Source organism: Apium graveolens, chromosome 8 (assembly GCF_009905375.1).
Source record: "Apium graveolens cultivar Ventura chromosome 8, ASM990537v1, whole genome shotgun sequence".
NCBI classification, from domain to species: domain Eukaryota; kingdom Viridiplantae; phylum Streptophyta; class Magnoliopsida; order Apiales; family Apiaceae; genus Apium; species Apium graveolens.
In genome coordinates, this window is record NC_133654.1 from 88,307,009 (window position 1) to 88,332,378 (window position 25,370).

The following is a 25,370-nucleotide window of genomic DNA, read 5'->3' on the forward strand; positions in this document are numbered from 1 at the left end:
GACTTTCTACACTCACTGGCAAAGTGCCCTGCCAAGCCACATTTAAAACACTTGAATTTTGATTTATCCACCATGTTTCTATTTGGCCTAGCTGCTCCAAAGTTCATCTTGAACTTGAGCTTGGAAAATCTTCTGGAAAGAAATTCAAGATGTTCATCAATATCATCCATATCATCTTGGCTCAAATAATCTTCATTTTCTGCTACCAGTCCCTTGCCCTTGTTTTCACAGACCTTTGAAGTAGACTCAACAACTTCTATCTTCATCTCCTTCTCTTTCTTTAACTCAGCAACCAGTGCAATGGACCCTCCTTTCTTTCTCCCTTTATCCGTTCTTTCATCTTGCTCTATTTCAAGATCATAAGTCTTTAGAATGTCATACAGTCTCTCTAGTGTAAACTCCTTGTATTCTTGTGAATTTCTTAAAGAGACTGTCATTGGTTTCCATTCTTTTGGAAGGGATCTCAGGAATTTGAGGTTAGAATCTTTGGTTTGGTAGACTCTTCCATGCAGCTTCAGAGCATTTAGTAGCTTTTGAAATCTATTAAAGATGTCAGTGAGAGTTTCACCTTCTTCACAGTGAAAATGCTTATATTGCTGAATTAGTAACTGCATCTTGTTTTCTCTAACTTGTTCAGTGCCATCACAGATTATTTGAATGGTGTCCCAAACTTCCTTGGTTGTCTTGCAGTTGATGATGTTATCAAACATGTCACCATCAACTCCATTGAACATAATATTCATGGCCTTCTTGTCTTTCCTGACTTGTTTAATATCAGGATCTGACCATTCATGCCTTGGCTTGGGAACTGATGGCTCATTTCCAGTTGCAGCTCTCATTGGTACATGAGGACCTTTTTCTATGCAATCCACATAGGCCTCATCTTGAGAAAGTAAATAAAAATGCATCTTTACCTTCCAGTGATGGTAATTATCTTTGTCCAGAAAAGGAATCTTGACTCCAACATCCTTCTTGCTCATCTTGCTGTTTGTTGTGATCTTTAAACTCTTTGTGCTTCAAGAGCTTGCCCTGATACCAATTGTTAGTCCTTAATAATACAAAAAGAATTACAGAAGGGGGGTTGAATGTAATTCTAGCTACTTTTTGAGATTAATGAAAAATGGTTCTAACTTAATAATATATAAATGTTTGATTTGCAAAGTGCGGATTGAAGAGTTAGATAAATCAAAACACAAGTAATAAAAACACAAGTCTTTAGAAACTTTCTAGTGGATTTGAATGTATCCACCAGATATATATATCAAGAGAACCCTATGAAGCTTGAATAGCTCACAGCTGCTTACAAATATGAACAACTAAACTTACAGAGAAATGCTATAGGATACAGCTTACAATTGTTTCTCTGAGAATGTATTTGCTTAGTCTTGTTGTATTCTACTTGCTACGATTGGTTTATATATCACCGAGATTACATAGTAATAAGACAAGATAATAAAACAAAACCTATCAAGTCTAATACCATCTTGCTTCACTACTCTATTCCAGCATCTTTGAATATCTTTATAATAGCATGGAAATGGTAATGCTTCTTTGTTCTCAAAAACCCAGCTGAATAGGCTGCCACATTTCTTTTGCAAACACTCGACGCATGTGAATGTGTTGTCACTGTCAACAGATGTTTGAATTAATCACCCGTCGGGTACATGATTATCATCCGTCGGGTTGCCTTGTTGATCATCCGTTGGGTAGCTTTGTTGATTATCCGTCGGGTAGCTATTTGACACTTGACTTCATTTCATTTATGCAGAATTACAAGATATCTTATATTTTACAATTAATCAACCTATTCTGCATATCTAATTAAAGTCATCATGACTTATATGCTACTAGAGAATCTATACAAAGGTGTTTGCAGAAATGTGCTACATGACTTATTGTTACATAAGCTACTCACTCGATCGATATCAAATCATCATCCGTCGGGACTATATTGAGTCATCCGTCGGGACTATATTTGATTATCCGTCGAGTGCTACATTTTTCACTAAGGTGTTTTGTTAATGTAATTATCAAGTTTACAACATATTCCCAACATAATTTTTTTAGTCCAGATGAATAACATATATTTATTCATTTTAGTCCTCTATTTTTGTTTTATTAAAATAGTATGGATATCCTTAATTATATAAACCCAAAAATTGTACACACAAATCTACTATCAACCTTTACATATTTCGGCTATTGGGGTAAGATCCCAATATTCCACTCTTCTAGATCTACATTATATCTACCAACGAATTAAGTAAACTTAAATTTTTAATTTAACACGAATCAATAATGTAAGAATTATCTTTAGTTTGAATTTAATTTTAGTTTTAGTGTACACCAAAACTATACATTATTTTTTAGCCACAAACCCGTTATATCAACAATCTAATTATATTTTTTTATCGTAGGGAACCCGTAGCCGCTACCCTTCAGGTGCGCACTGGGTAAAATCCGCATGCTCACGCAATAGCTTGCAAACCACGTGAACCAAGTTAAACTTTATTTAAGCGACAAGCTCTGGTTCAGGAGGTATAATCATAAATTCTCCTCCCGTGGAATCCTGATTGGTATGTTAATTACAAATTCAGCCAACCTTGAACTATAAATCATCTACATTTCTGTTCTTTAAACTGTAATTCTTCACATAAAATTATCCATACAGCAGTGCATTTCAATAACAGGTGGTGCTTGACAGTATGAACACATTATTATTTTTGTTTTATATTGAATTGCAGTAGTATACACGATGGAGTTTCAAAAACGGGGACTGCCGCATGCTCATATTGTATTATGGTTGGTTGCTGCTGAAAAGTTGTTGACTCTAGAGGACATCGATAGTGTCATAAGTGCTAAAATTCCTGATAAGGAAGCAGATCCAAAAGGGTACAAGGCAGTTTCCCAGCTCATGATGCATGGACCGTGTGGACCTGCAAATCCAAAATGTCCCTGCATGTCAAACGGTCGATGCACAAAACTATATCCCAAATCTGTCAGTGATAAAACAGTCGTGAACGCTGACGGGTATGCCTTGTATAGAAGGAGAGATACAAAAATAATAGTGGAGTGTAACAAAATACATTTGGATAATAGGTACACATTTTTCTTCGACATCTTATTTTCATGCCATAAAAGAATTCCGATAACAATATGACTACTTTAATCTTCTACCTATAAGAGTGTTTAGGATTCCCGCTCCTTTACCATACTAAATGGCATATACATATATGCAAAAGAACATTAATATTGCTCATTTACCTAAATTAAAGTGTAGTAAACCCCTGCAACCTCTATCACCCTCTAAAGGTGATTGTCTGCTTACATCTTATTGTACTCTGCATTATTAACTTTAATTAGATCAAACTCTTTTAACTTCCAATCTTCATTTTCTTTCATTTATAAATTTGAATTGAGTGTTTGGCGAAGCATGATCCATATTAGTGATTGTTTACGCAACAATCTCCTTTTCAATAATGAGTTTACTAACAATCACTAGCATCATGAAAAATTGTATAACTACTAATGTTAGGCATTTTTTCGGTAGTAGTTAGTAGTTTAAAACCCGATTGCATCACAATCAACTATGAACACGTGTGCCATATCAAACACTTTTCGTAATATAGATTTTTAAGTTAGATGTTTACTATATACCTGATAACAAATATTTCAAAATAATGGGCCATTATTTGTGGTTGCTTGAATTTGCTTATTCTGCAATGTTGAATATAAAAAAAATAATAAATATTTTTTTTGTAAAATAGCTACAATTTGATGAACTATTTTTTAATGGTTTCTTCTGTATCGTTAGGCATGTTGTCCCATATCATCATTGATTATTGGTGAAATATCAAGGGCACATAAATGTTGAATGGTGTAATCGGTCTCTCTCTATAAAATATTTGTTTAAATATATTGGTAAGGGTCCTGATACGACAACTGCACGCTTAGAGAATGCTAACCAAAATCTCTTTAGCAGGAGTGAGAGCTCATCGTCTGTCACAACTTCAAGTTCAGATGAAGTGAGCAATTATCTTTTATGTCCATATGTATCAGCAACAAAGTCATGTTGGCGTCTATTTGAGTTCCCCATTCATCACAGAGAGCCCTTTGTGCAACCATTGTATTCTCACTTGGAAAATGAGCAGGAGGTTAGATTTCGTGACAATGAGACATTGCTCGAAGTTGTTCACAGAGTTGATCCTGATGGCACAATGTTCATTCAATGGATGTTATCTGACCGGTATGATAACTTAGGTCGTGATCTAACATTTATAAAATACCCAACAAAGTTCCGCTGAGATGCATCTGCTAAACATTGGTTCCGTCAAAAACAAAAAAATGATGTAATTGGGTGTATGGTTTATGAACATCCTGCCTCTGGTGAATGATTTTACATGCGCCTATTGTTAAACATTATCGTTGGGGTCAAAATGTTTGAAGAAATCAGAACAGTTGATGGGATTATATACTTTACCTACAAAGAAGCGTGCTTTCATAGAGGCTTGCTTGAATCCGATAAGGAATGGCATATTGCACTTACTGATGCCTCCCTATGTGCCTCTGCCTCTCAACTTCGCGATTTGTTTGTCACTTTATTAGTTTTTTGTGAAGTTAGTAACCCCTCAAAAATCTGGGGGAGCCACTGAGATAATATGGCTGACGACATTAAATATAAACGGCGTAAAATCATAAATTTTCCAAATCTGAAAAATTAATATTGTTGACAAGGAGATGCTGGCCCTTGAGGCAATAAATGAGTTGTTCAAGTAGTATGGTAAAAGATTGGCCAATTACCCAGGTTTGCCAGAGCTAAATATTGTCTCCATTTCTAAATATAAAAATGAATTATTATTGGAGGAGATGATGTATGATCGCGAGCAACTTCGATTTAAAGCAAATGAGGTCATACATTGCTTGAACCAAATGCAGCGCATCATTTTTGACCAGATTGTTGAATCTGTGGATAAGGATATAGGAGGATTTTACTTTATGTATGGCCCTGGAGGAACTGGAAAGACCTTCTTATGGTCAACACTTATAGCCAGACTAAGGGGTGAGGGAAAAATGGTGCTTCCTGTTGCTTCATCTGGTATTGCTTCACTACTGATTGACGGAGGCAGAACAGCTCATTCACGCTTCAAAATACCAATTGATGCTGACAAATTTAGCTGTTGTGAAATAAAATAAAATACGTTTCTCGCGGAGCTAATATGCAGCACAAGTTTGGTCATTTGGGATGAAGCTCCAATGACTCATCATTTTGTACTCGAAGCTATTGATCACACATTCACGGATATACGGTCCAAGGTTGATCCAGATGTCGAGATTATGTCATTTGGTGCCGCCACTATGGTTTTGGGTGGGGATTTTCGACAGGTTTTACCTATCATTCCAAAAAAGAGCCACGAGGAAATATTGGCATCCAGCATTAGCAAGTCCTGATTGTGGCAATACTGTAAAGTATTCACTCTACGTGAGAACATGATAATTGAAAGGAATGTCCCAAAAGTTAGAATCCGTGGTGAGAAAGTGCAATTCAGAGATTGGGTGTTGTCTTTGGGAGATGGTTTGGAGCAATCAATTACAATCAGTGATGACCTAGAGCCATCATGGATAACATTTCCCGAGGAGGTACATACTACATGTAACACCCTCCAGACCCTGGATATAAGTCTGGGGGTTACTAGCTAATCACCAAACCTGTACAATCTGATTAATAAATAATAAAGAAATGAATCTAAACCCCATTAACACTAACTAGGATCTTTTTAGGTTGAAGTATGAAAACAAGAACCACTAACTACTTTATTACAAACCAAATTCAAAATCTTACCAACTCTCTTTATTACAAACCATTGTCTAACCAGTTTTAAATTAATTTCATCTTTTATTCAAACACACACACTAACTATCTACACTCCACCTGTTCGGGCAACTCAAAACTCTCTTCCTGAATTGGAATCAACACCTTGGGTATGAGAGAATCCCGAGGCTTGACCCACTTCTTTACCACTCGAGTCCTGATGGGTTTCATATTCCTTCTTAACTGAAAACAATAAGGTGAATAACAACAAAAAGGGTGAGCCAGAAATTGCTCAACAAGTCTGCAAAATATAAACAATGTTTAAGTAATTTAAGTGAAACGGTAACCTGGGTATATCTCCAAAGATATAGCTCCACGAGAATAGAAAGAAGGCCATTGCTGGCGAGTACAAACGAACTAAACTGGACACAAGTTCGCATCTATACCCTGCTGATCAGCCAGGATACAGTGCAGATCTATATCCCACTATATAGATCCCGTCGGTCACCCAAGCACTATGACCCATCTCAAGGATCCGGTTATGTCCCGGTCATTAGGATTAAGTAAACTTAATCCCCAAAGTATCATTATCCAGTCCATGGAATAGCAACTAGAACAATCTGTATGCTTTGATATATTCTAATCACCAGAATACATCAATATTTGTGCGTAACAATAGGAATATGAACAATGAATTCAAATGAAACGGAGAAATCAAGAATCGAAATGAAATATGAACAAGAGAATCAAAAGAGTGCAAGCGTCATAAGAATCTGAAGAAATATCACTATTCTGAAAGTGAAATAGGGGAAAAACTTGCCTTATGCGCGACTCACGACAAATACGTCACCTTCGTTTATCACCAACTTAACCTGCCTTGCTGGCTTAGCTTCTGTTAGAGAAATAGACGGTTTAGTCATTTCGTACTTCAATTGTATCTTGAATTGACTTCACATCGTTCCTATCGTCTACCCATGCGCTTATGACTGACTCGTATATTATATATTAGCAAGTAAGACTCGATAAACCACATAATACAGTTAAGCACATAACCACATAATCATTTTTATAATTAAAAATAATTTTTTTAGAATCAAAATCGACTCGCTGATCGCTCAACCGATCATTATCTGACTCGTTTCCTATTTTTTTCGGAATTTTTCGGACTCGTATTGGCACATGATCCGACTGATAATCAAACAAATAACAAGGTCAACTAATTTCTAGAAGAAATTAGGCTTTAATATTATTTTTAATGAAAAGAATTTATTTTTCTGAGTAAAAGGGCTTTCGTTTCGCTCGAATCGGACTAACGGTCTAATTAATATAGATTAAACACTGATAATTCAATTTAAATAATTATTACTAATTTTTAAACCCTAAATAATTTTTAAATAATATTTAAGAAAAATCAGAACTGAAAATGATTTTTCTATAATTTTTGGAATTAAAATAAAAATATAATTATTTATTGAAAATTATTTGATTAATTATCAAAATAATTAATCATTTTTATATAATAAATAAATAAATAAATAAATAAATAATAAATAATTGAGAAAATAATTAAATCTGATTTCTAGAAAATATTTCACAATTATTTATAATATAAATTAATTAATTAAATAATTAATTAATCAATTTATTGAATAAATAAAACTGATTTTTAAAATTAATAAAAATAAAATAAAAATTATTTTCCAGAAACACTTGTCATAAATGAAATCCCTGACAAAACGGATCAAAACCGGGTTCTGGAAACGGGTCAAACGGGTTGGATTCCGGGTCATGGAGAACATGACCGGAATCTGCCCAGAATTCCGGCAACCCATTTTTAGGCCTAAAACAGAACCATTTGGTTCATTTTTCACAGGGTTTCAACTCCAAATTACTTCAGCAATCTATTCCCGGCCAAATTATATCAGAAACATCCATGAATCTCTACCTCCGGCCAAACCGACTTCAAAATCCGACCAAATATCGAAATCATTCGTTTGTACATGAAACTTAACGTTTAATAGTGCAAATCGAAGTTAAGAACATATACAATCTAACCCCTAATATATCAGGAACCAAATATTCACAGAAATCATCGAGTTGTAATTTGAAAATTCGGTATAAACCCTAATAATCGAACTTTGCTATCTAGGTATCGTTTGATCAATTAAATACCATGAATCGACTGCAAATCACATCAGGAAACTATTTCAATCATCAAAACATCATAATAACCCTAGAATCAAAAAGCCCTAATTCGAACATAAACCCTAGAAATCGAAAATCAAAAACTACGAATTAAAACATGAAATTGATGCTAGAAACAGAAAGAACAGATCGAAACCTTCAATTTGGGTACTTGAATCACTTGTTTTGGTGCTGTAATCTGCTCAAAATCACGGTTTGAATTCTCAACCCGACCCTGTTCTTCCCGACCCGATTTGCAGAGAATTTTTGTATTTTTCTGATTTTTAGTTAATAATTAATAATAATTAAATAAAAATTAGGCTATTTATAGTAGTGAAATTAATACTCCTAATTAAAATTAAGGCCCTAATTCTACACTTTTTAAAATTAATATGCCCCTAATTTTATAATTTTTGAGTAATAAAATTTAATTTATAAATATTTTATATATGTAATATATATGCCAAAATTTCCCAAAAATTGTGAATAATGCAAAAATACAAAGAAATGGTATAAATTAAGGTCCTATAATTTTACAAAAATAAAAATGTAATTTTTTGTGGGATTTTTAAACCCAATTGGGCCCGGAAAAGTCATTTTATGCAAAACGAGAAATTATAAAATGTCTGGATGTTCAGAATAATGCGATGGTAAAAGCTGTTTGATGAAAAATAAGGCCCATTATTTTTATTTGAAATACCTACTTTAAATTAATGGTTTGGGTCGTAAAACGTTTGAAATAAAAGCTATAAATGAAAAATAAAACATCTGAAAACTACCTTAATACCAAAATAATACAGAATACACGTAACACATAGCAATAAGGGTTTGACAGATAATTACACATAAATGACACATTAATACACATAATATATTATAAATATGATATAACACAGATGTAATTTTCCCAGACGTTACACTACACGCCGTGCCTATACAAATCTTAAACACTGCCATTTTTAAAATGGGTGCTAATAAACAAAAATTTATCAAGCTATTCCATTCCTCCGTCACTTTGGCACACTACAAACATATAAATAATAGATTACGTATATTCAGGTTATACTGTTCCAAACAATCGATTACATATACTACACAATTAAATCAACCAAATTAACAACATAAACTAAATAGCTTACTTGACATAGACTTATTTGTGATAGAAAATTCACATATCTGCCCTCCTGGTTGTGTTTCATTATATGGATTTTTTTGTGAACATTTACGACTGCCACTCCTAACAAAGAAACAGATACTTCAATATTTTTTAGATATTATTCCACGTCCTATACTACCATCTTGGTTATTAAGTTTTCGTGAAATAAAATTCAGTATGAAAGCATTATCCTCCTATGACAATCAAGCATATACCAAATGTTCAAATATAAGAGGGGAGAGGACTGGATAGTACTACTATTATAGTGGGTTTTTGTCTTTTTTAAACACATAGCCCAACAACCGTTACAAAAAGAGTGGGAATAAACCCTTATGTTTTTGTTGGTCTGCCTATCTTTTCAGTTCTCTCTACTGGTATCTACATTTCAGTGGATATCATAACATTTAAGATAACTTATTAATACTGAACTATGTTATTAATATTATGCTGGCAATACTACATACAGTACTTGTGATAGCACTAGCTCAAAAGCATTTACAATCTTAAGATTCAGCACCAATTAATGTACCTGCATTAATTCCCTCTAAACAAATATTAATCTGTAACTTAGTAAATCGTCCTCTCAAACCAAGGTAACCTAACATACTGCAAAATGTTTTATAGGTCCGCGTCAAGTATTCTGGTGATGCTATCGAGGCAATAGTCAATGAAATCTATAAAGACCTCCATCACAAGAATGGAGATGTAGAATATCTACGTAGTAGGGCTGTATTGACACCTCTCAATAAACATGTTGATAGTGTTATTGTCACTGTTTTACACAGACTTCCCGGGGAATTCAAAGTCTATAAGAGCTATGACAATATTTGTAAAGTTTCATCCAGTTCGGAGGTTGACGAGGTATTATATTCAACAGAATATCTCAACTCACTAAAATTTAGTGGCTTGCCAAATTATGAAATTGCGGTTAAAGTTGGTGCGCCATAATGTTTTTGCGTAACCTCAATGCCAAAAAGGGGTTGTGTAATGGCACATGCCTCATAATCAATCGATGCTACCTGTTTCTAATTGAAGCATTAATTATAATGGGTAACTGGATTGGCAATACAACATACATTCCTAGAATAACAATGTGCCCAGCGGATAAGACAGTTCCCTTCGTCTTGAAAAGAAAACAATTTCCAATTGTGGTATGCTATGCAATGACTATGAACAAAAGCTAGGGACAAACGGTCCAGAATGTGGGCTTGTACCTTCCAGACCCAGTATTTGGGCACAACCAGATGTACGTCGCAGTATCTCGAGTTCTTTTTCAAATGGATTAAAAATTTTTACTATTGACACTAACGAGGACACCAAGGGTTATACCAAAAACATCGTCTACCGCAAGGTATTTGACAATCTCGTGTAGAGATCGTCCCTATCACTAATATAAAATTTCATAAAAATTTTCCACATTTTCTGTTACAGCTTCTTAGATATTGTAAAATCACTATAGTTGATATTTGGTGAATAACATGATTATTCACGACATGAGTAATTTTTTTTACTTAGAATAAGAGAAGGTTCACCAATTTAGAATGTGTGCTTAGTTGGTCTATTAGCATGTAGCCAGGTTCATGGTGGGTTTCCCCCGTGATCTGCTGCATCTATAAAGGGCATTATAATCCAAATGCAGAAAAACTGTTTCGATCTGCATGTGCAATAGAAAGGCAGGTGTTTGTTACCAACTATGTGACATACATGAATTGGTATTAATATCATAAGCGAAGATGATCCGAATTTTTCCTATTATTTTGGTGTCCATGATTGTCTCTTACGAAACTTACGACATGCCAATAACATTAACTTCCGTTAGGCATTTAAATAACTTATGTAGGGAATTCGCTTAATATCATGTAAGAGGTTAAAGATTACCATCTACGGAAAACTTTTGATAATAAATCGGTGTCCTACCCTCATTACTTTAGCCTCATATATGGACAACAAGGGTGTTCTATGACAGATTGATAGTGCACATAATTATTCTATGTCCTTTTAAATTCTTATGATGGCACCCATTTCTCCTTTTAGTATATAGATGTAGAATTTTTAAAATATTTAGCTAATTGTATCTTTACGAGAACATCACCACACTATAACATAAAAGAAAATTATCTCACTTAAAACGTTAATTTCCCCCACTTCCTTTGATAACAACAGTTCATCCTTTGTATGGAAGGGCATTAATTTACACGCATAACCTTTCGTTACCATCATCCATACCATAGCTGTACCTAACGTTTCATTTATTTCTTATTAAATTTTGACACAGGTGTTTTTATTGCATAACCTAATCTTTTCTTTCGAATTATATTTTTGCTCTAAGGTTTTTTGTTGCATTGCCTAACCTAATCACAATTATAATTTCTATAAGGTAATTGCTCATGCTGCTTATGGACTTGTGGATCTCCCTAATGTATTGGAATATTCATAAATTACTAATTTTTGTGGGGAGAAAAGGCCAGTTCCCTTCTTCCGCAATGTGTACAAAATCTGATTAGCTTTCCTGCATGTCACTAATTATTGGAGTTACTTATACTTTAGATTTTTTGATAATCTTGTAGAAACATAGCTGTTGTTAAGAATCGAAAAGAGCCTAAACCAAAGTTACCCAAACTTGCTTTGAGAAGAAATGTAGCTCCTATCGAATTCAAAACCATCTAACCTTTAAAAATGAACTAAACCAGTATGCTCTGATATAATAAAACTGATGTAATTCATTTACTTATCAGATAAATTAATGACCTCTCGGGGTAATATTTACAGAACAAAAACAATAAATCATTACCGTTATCCAATAGAACTATTTTCAAACTACACACCAGTCACAACCTGTTAACAAACTACTTTCATACAAAATGAAAATATTTAACATAAACTACTTGAAATCATATTTGTCATCTTAGAAAGACCACAGAACAAACAATCATCGGCCAGTGACATGTTATTGAGCAATGTTAGTTCTGAACCACCCAAGTGAATCGCACATGCCATTTCATTATCAAGGTAAATTGCAATATCTGAATCATCCACATTGCAACGTATGGCCCGGAGATAATTAAATGCAGGAATTATATCTCTTTCATGATAAGGATTGTTATATATAGCAACAAGAGCTTGCAGTGTAGGAATTTTTTGGTTTTTCCTGCAAAAAAACCATAAGATATAATTAGCAATCATTGATAAGAAATGCGCATCAGAAGTCAAAAGGTCAAGCACAAGAAAATGGTCATTAGTGTTTCCGACACCAGAAATAAGATTTCTGCATCGCGTATACATTATAGCATCATCAACTACCAAGTGGTTGCTGATATCAAAAAATCACTCAAAACAAGCAATATCACGAATACTTCCGGTTTTACCAAACTTATGAAGCTCACGTAAGGGAAACTCCCTCAGCAACTGGACTATAACAACAGGTCTTTGTGCTTGTGCCCAAGCAATAAAAAAATTGAAAAAATCTTCAAAACCCCCCGATAACATTAGCTACATTATGGTAACAATCATAGTTGTGGGAAGGCTCTGGAGATTGGTACTACTACGCTTCATTGTACTAAGAGAAAAATTGCTTGGAAAAGAACTAGATAGTGTATAGCTCAGGATACAAAACACTCAAATACGATGGATAAGTTATGATGACAAACTGCATATGTACATGCAAAAAACCAACTCATTACATTATACAATTATATGACTTTTAATGCATGCATTAAAATTCATCAGTTACACCCGCTCAACTCAGGATATATTCATGCCCCAAATTGTAAAAGGCCTCTTAGGATACCCAGGTCCTTGTGTTTAACCCCAGTTACTTGTGAAATTTATTTTTTACGTTCCAAATTTCTGCCTAGGTCCCTTGATGTTGCTTTCAATGCATTTAGAAAAATGTGGATCTGGCTGGACATTAAATTTTTTCTTCGATGACGAATCATTCTTAACTTACATAGGTTGATTCAATTATTTCATTACTTCAATAAAAAAATTTACTTGCACTCTTTTTTTCCAGATGGTTTTCAATTTTAAATTTTTTAATATTTCTCTACAACTATTTAGAAATCCTATCTCGGATGGATATATTTTCTCGTATTAAATTCTTGAATTGTTATTACTTATTTAATTTCACATACATATAATTACTATTTAATTATTGATATTTTCAATAATATTAAATTGGGTATAATTATATATGTAAGCATATTCTAATATGTTAAATTCCTTTATTTAATCATCATATTTTACTCTTTCTTGCTGAAAAAATATAAAACATAAAATATTGGAATTAAAATTTTGTTATTAGTAAAATTACTTTTAAAATTAATTAATAATATGAAACCAACCTTTAGAGGCATAAATATTAACAAATTAGAAGCAAAACACATACAAAATAATTCTTTAAAATTTAATTTACATGATAAACCCCCGGCCGTTTGATTATATTTTAATTATCTCATTACGCAACCTTTCACTCAAACCTTTTCCTATTCCTGCAGTTACCCTTCCCTGCATGTTGCATATATATATATATGAAAGATTGGAATCATTTGTCATACAACACACTGCTATATAACAATCCCCCTACAACCTATCAGTACACGATCAATCATGCCTCAGAGCACAATGATATCAGCTTTAACATCTAACACAGATAGTCACACAATTCGAATACGTGTTGGGCGGATATGGGAAGCTATTAACAAGAAAACTAAGATGTTGTTGTACACCAATGTCATCTTACTTGATGAACAAGTATGCATTAACCTTACTACTTTTTAATCATATTACTTTAAGGAATTTCCCCAAACAAAGAAAATTACTTATATGTTGTTCTTGGATATAATTGCTTTGTAGGATAATCATATCTTGGCAACCATTCGAAACAATCAAAAGCATGTTTATCTACCACTACTTAAGGAAGATAGTGTCTACAACATCTCTAACTTCAAAGTTGTACCAGTACCTACGTTGTACAGAAGTGTTAACAGAGACCTTGCAATCAACTTCTATTATAAGACTAGGATCGAAGAAAAAACAGGCATGGACAAGATCCCCCTATACAAATTCAAACTACAACCTTTTAACAAAGTGAAAAACTTGGTTGGGAAGCTCAAATGTTTCATAGATTAGAGCTATAACACATATTACTTATTCGCTTCATGTTTACCATAATAGATCACTAATCATTTCCTTTGCCAAATGTAATTGGCATGGTACTCAGTTATGGACAGATGGAAAAGAGGTCAAATGGTGCTGAAAAGATGGATGTTGTCCTTACCAATGACAAGTAAGCATTCCTTTTCAACTCTTCGTGACTAACATTATTTATCCCAAACTTGGTACTTGCTACTAGATAAAATTGGTTTGTAACTGTAATATACCTATTGTGCCATCTAATTTATTCATTAGGAACTTATTTAGATGAACATCAATCCATCCATTTAAATATTAGGGATAACATAGGCCTCTAATTACATGGTATCAAACAACCATAATTACTATTCAATACAGTCTGAGTATATGACATACATATTGATGATTGCAATTAAAGTTTTTAAATCTATAATTTAGTTCAAAATAAAGTATCCACCTTATATGAAATGTACACATAACAGTAAAGATAGTCTTGCCATATTCCTTATTTTGCTTTTTTCCTCAATTAAAAAGTGATAGCACCCTCATATTCCATCTCTCCTACAAACCAACACATAAACAACATTGATATATTAACACAACCGGAAAATATGTTTTAGGTAAAATATAGGCAATTTATTTACTATACAGACAATCTGCTTTTTATACTACTATTGCCCCGATTAAAAAATTAGTCAGTTTACTATAAACAACATCCACTAAAACCTAACTTAATTTCAGGGTCCTTAAATGCATTGGTAATTACTGAATGTCCAGATCATTTTCTGCAATAAATTTCTTCAAAAACAATTCCTTTTGAAAAAAAAAATTATGTTTTTTATTGTGTTATAAAGTAGTGATTTTTACAACGCTTTTGCTGTATGTAGTCGCATGCAGTACAAAAATGGTTGGTCATATATTGTTGTCTCACAAGCTTTTTGCATAAATTGGCATGCTTGTTTTTATAATTTTATACTATCACAGTAATACTTTACTTCCGATTTGTATGGCTCATGTTCAACAAAATGTGTAATACAGATCTTAAGTGAAACTAAATATTTATTATCTTGTCAAGTTTATGTTTTTAATATTATCATTGTTATATTTTGAATAACCCAATGTCATATGCAAGGTTAGCGAGTATAACATTGTCAACAGGTTATCCTAGCTAGTTGCATGTCTTAAAATGCAAAAATTACGTGCTTTTATATATTGGTTTTGATTGTTCTCAGTTTCGACATGAACAAATTGAACTATTTTGCAATCATATATTTAGGTACGGCCGTTATAAAAAATGAATTTGGTTAAGTACAATTTTTTATTACTTAAATTCTCTGTTAACCTATAAATTAAATGCTCTATATATCAATTTTATTCCAAGGTCTTTCTCAATAGAGCTCTACTAATGAAATAGGGGTGGAGAAAATGTATAATTTGTCATCTACATCACAGCTCTTATTAAATTTCTTTATGATTTATGCAATATTTGGTTTTTAGATATTTTATAGGGGGTTTTAGACTTAGTAATAAGCTTGCAATAGCTGCTGTAGTTCTTTATTTTTTCGCATGTTTTGAAGTATATTTTCTTAAATGTTAAAATTTTTCATCTTTATAATCTAATTTTGTTAAAGCTTTCATTGTTAATTTGTTTGAGTTTATTTTGTGCAAATTGTCTGCAATAGACATTTTTTTTATTAGAGGCAGAAGTTTATAAATATATGGAGATATAATTTCTTATTTATATTTTTAAGAGCCAGTAATATAATTGCTGCTTGTAACACCCCAGTCCCACATCGAGGAGATTTGGGACTTCTGTTTAGTTTATAAGGCAAAGTACTAGTACTATGTGCACCGACAAATCATGATCTTTTGGGGGCATGTGGCGGGCTTGTTGTAACCCAAGTTGGCTGCACTCGGGACAGTATGCTTCGGCTTATTTCGGAATCATAATCGGGACTTGACCCGATTTTCAAAAAAGGCTTGGGATTTGACCTGGGTTGTCACATATGGTATCAGAGCTGACTCTCGAAAGCTTGATGCGTCAAGTTGTCGGAGGTGGGGACACGAAGGCTAGTGGTATTATCCCACAATGGAAAGAGGTCCGGAGGTGGGGACACGAAGCCAACCGGTATTATCCCATAATGGCTAGAGAGGCAAAGATCTGGACCTATGGGTTGTCTGTTCTGGCCTGACGAGGATGTCAGGTGTTTAAGTGGGGGAATTTGTAACACCCCAGTCCTACATCGAGGAGATTTGGGACTTCTGTTCAGTTTATAAGGCAAAGTACTAGTACTATTGTGTACCGACAAATCATGATCTTTTGGGGGCATGTGGTGGGCTTGTCGTAACCCAAGTTGGCTGCACTCGGGACAGTATGCTTCGGCTTATTTCGGACTCATAATTGGGACTTGACCCGGTTTTCGAAAAAGGCTTGGGATTTGACCTGGGTTGTCACACTGGTACTGGTGGTTTGGGGGGGGGGGTGAGATTCAATTGTGATAATAACACTGGTGTTTCTTATGTATGTGTATTACATGTCAATATATTCTTGCTCTGAATGTAGAAAGTATGTCGGCGTGTTCATAAATTGCATGTGGAGCATGTCTATCTGTAAATCTATGTGCATCTTGTGTTTAAAAATTCTAACAGTGCTAGGTTTTTTGCCTGCACTGAGAGGGAGGTTAATATTCTGTTTTGGAGTGTTTTTCTGATTTGCATGTATAATTGACTTTTACATCCATTCAAACTCCTAAAACACCTTTTACACAAGTTTATAAAACTATTTGAACTATAACAAAAATTTCATAAAAAAAATTAATCTGCCCATTATTAATTTCAATAAAAGGTGTAGCTAACATTAAACTATGAATTTAACACGTGTGAGTTAATGTCTTTATTACAATAAATACTTTACATGGAAATGCCCCAAACAACCCAGTCCCAACACATATTTCTTATATATTTTTGTAATCTTGCAGGAATGAGGCCTTGGCGGTTACTCTATGGGTGGACAGAGCTAGACAATTTCTCGATGTATTTACCCCGTCAAATGACGGGCCGCTTTTTGTGGTCATGACCGGCCTACTTGCAAAGAAATTCTCAGGTGTTATTTGAAACATTTTGATAAGGATAGATAGACCGTAAGAAAACAAACCGACACATGAAGCGTATCAAAATAACATTCTTACCAAAAAGGTAACATGTATGTATATATATATACACACGTATACACGTGCTTAGTTATCAAACAAAATACCATGTATATGCATAAATAAAAAAATTAAAATTATCTATTTTTTTATATATTCAGCCGACTAAAAACAAGTTAAAATGCAGATGCAGCATCATTTTCCAGTACTGATGCCACCCGCTCTTATGTCAACATTGACTACCCCCCTCTGAATGCCCTTAAAATCTGTCTCACAACGGCCACCACTGGGAAGAACGAGCCACTATCTACCCCAATAGTTGAACAATTTGTCACATCAAACGGAGACCGTGTGCAGGAGTTAACAATAAGTTCTATATTAGAAACGGTTATTCCAGATAGCACACAGGTGAACCAGCCATTTCAGTAACATTCAGTAATTTACTTTTTGTGCCAACTTATATGAGTTGTCAGACTTGCCAAAGTGGCTTCATAAATTCAAACCTATTAATCTTCAGGCTGTCCGTTGCACCTGTCGTGCTAAAATAGTTGGTATACTCGACGAGAATGGCTGGTATTACAATTGTTGCCCTACTTGTGCTAACGCACTTCCAGCCTTGGATGGAGCGTTTCTCTGCTTGGCATGTGATGAAGAAATTCCTTCACTGGCACAAAGGTAATACACATACTAACATTCCATAACAGCGCTCAGACCCATCTATATATTAAAAGAACTGTACCAACACCCATAATGATAACACCCCTTTATTTAATAGTTAATCAAAACCAAACCAAAACATAACAAAACATTTAGTTTAGGACATACTCACATCCTCCATTGACGCTTGATATTTTGCAGGTTCAGGATTGTGGTGCAGATTGAGGATAAGTCTGGATCTACAACTGTAACCTTGTTCAATAAGGATGCAGAACAGCTTATCGGCGTTCCTTTACATATACTCTTAACTGTAATATAATCAATGATACTTTATAGAGTTTAGCTCTTGATCAATCTAAATTACGGTTAATGAAAAATTTTGCATACCCTAAATATATTACAACTAGGACAGAGACGATGAATAACTTTCTACCTTAATATTTATTTAAGATTGGCAACATTTACCATCACTTAGCCTTGTACCTCTACCGTCATTTTTCTTTGCTGAAAGTCCCAAAAAATCACCTATTGAAGGAATCTCCAAAATAAAATAATTCATTTTGTCTTGGAACTTTATGATGAAAGTTCTTGCTCGGGGTTTTAGTGAAGTGGGTGACGGTTTGTGGATGTTTTAGTACAAGCAGCAACATTATGATGCCAAAGTTCAAGTTCAATAATATCCCTGAATAATGGCCAACACTTTATCATCGGAATTCTTTATCATAATATAGTTCACATTCAGATGGGAAACAACTCTGAAATCCGTCCAGAAGAAAATAAACACAAGGAAGACAGAAGGAAATAAACTAACCTTGGCCTGGACTGGTCTATTTCTTTTAATAAAAGTGAAGCAAGTGTTTACATTGTGATTAGACAAATTTGGACTTAAGATTAACTTGATTCCAATATTTATAATATATGTATAACAAACATATATTAAAAATGTTGGTCTAAAAAATAGATCACTGCTTTTCGCTTATCCCTAACATGCACTCCAATCATTTCACGTGTCAATGTATTCCTCATCCTCAAGCACACACATTTGTACTATATAAACATGTGTATACAAGTCTATAACTCAAGCGGTTAGTTTTGAGTAAAGTGGTTAAATGTGGTAACCTTTTCAGATCAGTGAGTAAATTTTATATTGTGGTACTGTTAGATATATTAGATAATGTCATGACTAATGTGATTTATGTTTAGTTTACAGATCTCACTTAAATAGGACAAATCAGTACTTAACTGAAATCAGCACTTATACTGAAGTCAGAACTTCAGTCATCAGTACTTAAGGTTCAGATGATATTTATCAGAAGATAATATCAGGACTTAAAGGAAACGTTCAGATAAGGAAGGCAGCTGATTCACAGGAAAAGAAGATCGAGACAAACATAAGAAGAGATATGCATGAAGAAGGAATTCTATGAAGAATAGAATACTTGGAAGAAAAGATATCTGATTGATATATTTTAGGAAGCAGAATTATATTCCATATCAATTAGCGATTATCTTGTAATTGTGTAGTATATAAACACAGACATAAGGTTTACACTATAAATGTTATCACAATCGAGAAGATTATTCATTGTAACCCTAGCAGCTCTCGTGATATTTTTTCATCACTGAGAGAGAATAGTTCCATATTGTAACAGAGTTTATTATTTTGAATAAAGTTTGTTTTCTGTTACTTGAGTTATTAAAGTTCGATTTGATTGTGCTATACACTGTATTCACTCCCCTATACAGTGTGTGTGACCTAACAAGTGGTATCAGAGCCTATCTGTTAACACACAAACAGTTTAAGATCCAAAAATAATCATGTCTGAAGTAGAAACTCCAACTAAGCCCACCAAAGCTGAAGAACCTCCAAAGACACAAATTCAAAGCCGATATGAGACTATTAGAGTTCCCATATTGAGACCATCTGAATATGCCATATGGAAGGTGAGGATGACCATGTTTCTGGAAGCTACAGATCTAGAATATCTTGATAGAATCAAGGAAGGGCCTCACAAACCAACCAAGCTCGCTGTTGCAGTTGCAGGTGAAGCAACAAAGTCTGTACCAAAGGAGAAGAGTGATTATACTGCTGAAGATATCGCATCAGTTGTTAAGGATGCTAAGGTACGACACTTACTGCATAGTACTATTGATAATGTAATGTCAAACAGGGTAATAAACTACAAGACTGCAAAGGAGATATGGGATGCCTTGGAAACAAGATGTCAGGGAACGGATAAGATTAAGAAGAACAGGAAGACAATACTCACTCAAGAGTGTGAACACTTTGACTCAAAGGCTAATGAGTCATTGACTGATTTATATGATAGATTTGTCAAACTCTTGAATGATTTGTCACTGGTTAATAAGGAGTATGATCTTGAAGATTCAAACCTTAAATTCCTGTTAGCTCTTCCTGAATGCTGGGATTTGAAGGCAACAACAATAAGAGACAACTATAATCTTGATGAAACAACTCTTGATGAAATTTATGGAATGCTCAAGACTCATGAACTTGAGATGGAACAAAGAAGCAAGAGGAAATGAGGAAAGTCAAGGACAGTTGCTCTTAAGGCTGAAGAAGAATCCCCCAAGGCAGCTACCTCAAGGAAAGACAAGGGTAAAGCTCTCTTCACAAAGTCTGATACTGAGTCATCAAGTTCTGAAAGTGATGATGACTCAGAATCTGAAAGCTTGCCTGAGACGGATGCTGATGAAGAGATGATGAAGTTGTGTGCTCTTATGGTGAAAGGAATCACAAAGATTGCATACAGAAAGTTCAGGAAGGGAAAGAAGTTTTCCAGGAAAGGCGCAAGTTCTGATAAGAAGAATTTCATAAAATCTAAGGGCAGAGGAGGAAAGTCTGACAGAGGAGATTATACAAATGTCAAATGCTACAACTATGGTGAGAAAGGCTACATATCTCCTGATTGCAAGAAAGTGAAGAGTGACAAAGGCAAGGCTCTTGTCACAAAGAAGAAAAGCTGTACAGACACCTCAGATTTTGAAAATGAGGAGAATTATACCTTGATTGCAAATGCTGATAAGGCAAGTGCTGAAAGCAGTTCTGAAGCTGCTGAATTAAAGGTACCTCAAACTACTTATGCCTTTCATACTGATGATATTAATGAGTTGAGAAGATATCTTAAAACCATGTTCATTAGTTATAGAGATCAAACTTTAACATATGAAAGATTAACTTCTGAAAATCTTGCTTGCAAAAAGAGGAATGATTATTTAGAAAAAGAGTTAGTCATGTTCCATCAAACTCAGAAAGATAGAGATGATGCTTTCTATGTTAGGGATGAAGTACTTAAAATGAATGAATCTCTAAAAGCTGAGTTAGAAAAGGAAAGAGAGATTATCAGGACTTGGACTAACTCTGGAAGAACAACTCATAATTTTTTAAGTAGTGAAAACTGGAAAGAGGGCTTAGGTTATGGAGATGATAAGAATGATAAAGGAACTGTAGATATTAAGCCTATAGTTGTTAATCAAAAATCTAAGTTAAAGCCTGTAAAGTTTGTAGCTGTAAAGTCTGATAATGAGAAATCAAAAGTTAAAAAGGAATTAACTTCTGTCAAACTAAACCAGGAAAAGACAACTGAAGTAAACGTAGGCTTAATGACTAAAAAGCAGCTTAAGCATAAGCTGAAAGACGTTAAAAATGCAAACAAGGTTAAGTCACCTAGGAAAAATAGGATCGGAAAGGAAGGTGTGAATAAAAGCAATAATTATAAGCTTGTTCCTGATGCTCCTAGGAAAATGTGTCATAACTGTGGAAGTTCTAACCATCTGGCTTCTTTTTGCAGGAAGAATAAGAACATAAAATCCTTACCTTCAAAGTCAGGAGTTAAGAGTCAGTCTGTTAGATATAAGCCATAAAATCCTTGTTTTCATTGTGGTAGTTTATGGTATTCCATTTATACTTGTAAGGAATATCATAGTTTGTACTATGATTATTATCAAATAAAACCTTCTTTAAAGAAAGTTACCATTGTTCCTTCTAGTGTAAGTTCTGATTCAAAGTCTGATAGTGTAAATTCTGATAAGAAAAATGTTAACATAAACTCTGATGCTAAATCCGCTGCAAATGTTAACAGACTTAATAAGGCCAAAGGATCCAAGCATGTCTGGGTCCTTAAAACTAATCATTAGTGGTCTTTGTGATTGCAGGGCAACAGGAAAAACATCCTAGTTCTGGACAGTGGATGTTTAGGACATATGACTGGAAATAAAGCCCTGCTATCAGACTTTATGGAGAAGGCTGGCCCAAGTGTTAACATTGGAAAAACATTGGGATATGGCAATATCAATCTTGGGAATGTCATCATTAAAGAAGTAGCTCTGGTCTCAGGACTTAAACACAATCTGCTGAGTGTTAGTCAAATCTGTGACAGAGGTTATCATGTGGATTTCTTTGAAGAACACTGTGAAGTTGTAAGTAAATCTACAGGCAAAGTTGTTCTGAAAGGATACAGGCGTGGTAACATCTATGAAGTCAAGCTTTCAACAAGTACTGATGGTTATGTAATCTGTCTGATGAGTAGAGCATCAATTGAAGAAAGATGGAATTGGCACAAGAAACTCTCTCATTTAATTTCAATAATATAAATGAGTTGGTCAAGAAAGATCTTGTGAGAGGACTGCCAAAGTCAATATTTGCTCCTGATGGCCTTTTTGATTCTTGTCAGAAGGCCAAACAAAGGAAACCTTCATTCAAGAGCAAGACTGAATCATCAATTCTTGAGCCTTATCACCTACTACATGTTGATCTATTTGGTCCAGTAAATGTCATGTCTATTGCAAAGAAGCTATGGTCATAGTGGATGAGTTCACTAGATACACATGGGTGTATTTTCACGTATTTGGATGCAAGTGCTTAGTTCTTAAGACTCATCCTGAACAGCTACCCAAATTTGATTTAAAAGCTGAAAAAGGAATTTTTGTTGGGTATCCACTTTCCACAAAAGCCTTCAGATCTATAACTTGAGAATAAGAGTGGTCATGGAATCTATCAATGTCTCCTTTGATGATAAGAAGGTTACTGGGCTTGAAGACTTCAATGATCATGAGCAGCTGAGATTTGAAAATGAAGTCTTAAATTCTGATACTGAAAATCCTGACAGTCTAAATCCTGATATTGCAAGCTCTGATGGATTAAACTCTGATGTTATTGAAACTGTGGTGACTACACCAAAGGAAGATGCACCTATGCAGGGGGAGCATGCTCAAGATATAACCACATCTCAAGAAGCATCAGAACATACATCTGGCTCTTCAAGTCCTGATTCGTCAAGTTCTGATAAGCCAAGTTCTGATAGTTCTGAAAATCTAAATTCTGAAGAATCCAACTCAGAGAGCATAGTTTTAGGGGGAGCATCAGAAAATGTTAATGAAGACAGCATGGATCATGTGGGAGCATCCAGTTCTAGAGAAAACCTTCCATCTGCAAGGAAGTGGAATAAATCACATACACCTGATTTGATCATTGGAAATCCTAATGCAGGTGTCAGAACTAGAACAACTACTTCAAGTGAATGTCTTTACAATTCTTTTCTTTCTCAGACTGAGCCAAAGAAAGTGGAAGAAGCTCTTCAAGATGCTGATTGGGTGCAAGCAATGCAGGAAGAGTTAAATGAATTTGAAAGAAACAAAGTCTGGACCCTAGTGCCAAGACCAAGAACAGATCTGTTGTTGGTACAAAATGGGTATTCAGAAACAAAACTGATAGTGATGGCATAATTACAAGGAATAAGGCAAGGCTGGTTGCAAAAGGATATTCTCAATATGAGGGAATTGATTATGATGAAACATTTGCACCAGTTGCTAGATTGGAAGCCATAAGGATATTTTTGGCTTATGCTGCTCACAAAAAGTTTACTGTCTTTCAAATGGATGTGAAAAGTGCTTTTCTCAATGGAGAATTGGAGGAAGAAGTATATGTTGAACAACCTCCAGGCTTTGTAGATTCCAAATATCCAGATTATGTCTACAGGCTTGATAAAGCACTTTATGAACTTAAGCAAGCTCCAAGAGCATAGTATGAGACTTTAGCTAAGTTTCTTCTGGAAAGTGGATTTAACAGAGGAATGATAGACAAAACACTGTTCTACCTCAACCATGGAAATGACTTACTTCTGGTTCAGATATATGTTTATGATATCATCTTTGGTTCTACAAATGACAGACTTTGCAAGAAGTTTACCAAACTGATGCAGTCAAGGTATCAAATGAGTATGATAGGGGAACTTAACTATTTTCTGGGCCTTCAAGTCAAGCAGAATGAAGAAGGCACTTTTATTTGTCAAACTAAGTACACTAGAAATTTGCTGAAGAAATTTGGAATGCAAGATTGTTCAAGTGCATCCACTCCCATGGCCACTGCAACAAAACTGGATAAGGATATTGGTTAATCAGTAGATATTACTGATTACAGAGGTGTGATTGGCTCTCTACTCTATCTAACTGCTATTAGACCTGATATCATGTATGCTACCTGTCTTTGTGCAAGATTTCAAGCAGATCCAAGCGAACCTCACTTAATAGCTGTGAAAAGAATTTTCAAGTATCTTAAGGGAACAACTGATCTGGGATTGTGGTATCCCAGAGAATCAGATTTTAAACTAATAGGTTACTCAGATGCAGATTTTGCAGGTTGCAAAATTGACAGGAAAAGCACAAGTGGAAGCTGCCAATTTCTTGGAGGCAGATTGGTTTCTTGGTTTAGCAAGAAACAAAAGTCAATTTCCACATCAACTGCAGAAGCAGAGTACATTGCTGCAGGAAGCTGTTGTGCACAGATTCTTTGGATGAAGAATCGGTTACTGGATTATGGGTTGACATATTTTAAAATCCCTATTTACTGTGATAATCAAAGTGCTATTGCTATGACAGGTAATCCAGTTCAACACTCAATGATAAAGCACATCAGCATTAGGTACCACTTTATAAGGGAACATGTGGATGAAGGTACAGTGGAATTGCACTTTGTTCCAACAGATCAACAACTAGCAGATATCTTCACAAAACCACTGTGTGAAGCTACTTTTACAAGATTGGTAAATGAACTTGGAATGGTTTCAGGTTCTTTCTCTAAATCTGCTTAGTTTTTGTTCTGATGTATCAGACTTTATGAATAGTATTTACAGAAATTACTTTCCTTGTGTATTCTGTGCTTACCTGAAAATTGCTTAAGTACTGATTGTTGTCTGATGTGAATTTCTAAACTCTGATAATGCTATCTTTGTTTATGTAACTATTCAATCCTATGAGGATACCTGTG

General features: G+C 34.5%; 1 protein-coding gene across 1 annotated transcript; it reads left to right on the forward strand.

The window, feature by feature from the left end:
• The first annotated feature begins 2,755 nt into the window (after positions 1-2,755).
• LOC141679735 (uncharacterized) lies at positions 2,756-5,193 on the forward strand. The gene is made up of 3 exons (XM_074486152.1): positions 2,756-3,030; positions 3,983-4,246; positions 4,788-5,193. The coding sequence occupies exons 1-3, from the start codon at positions 2,756-2,758 to the stop codon at positions 5,191-5,193; spliced, it is 945 nt and encodes a 314-aa protein (XP_074342253.1).
• Positions 5,194-25,370: the final 20,177 nt, after the last annotated feature.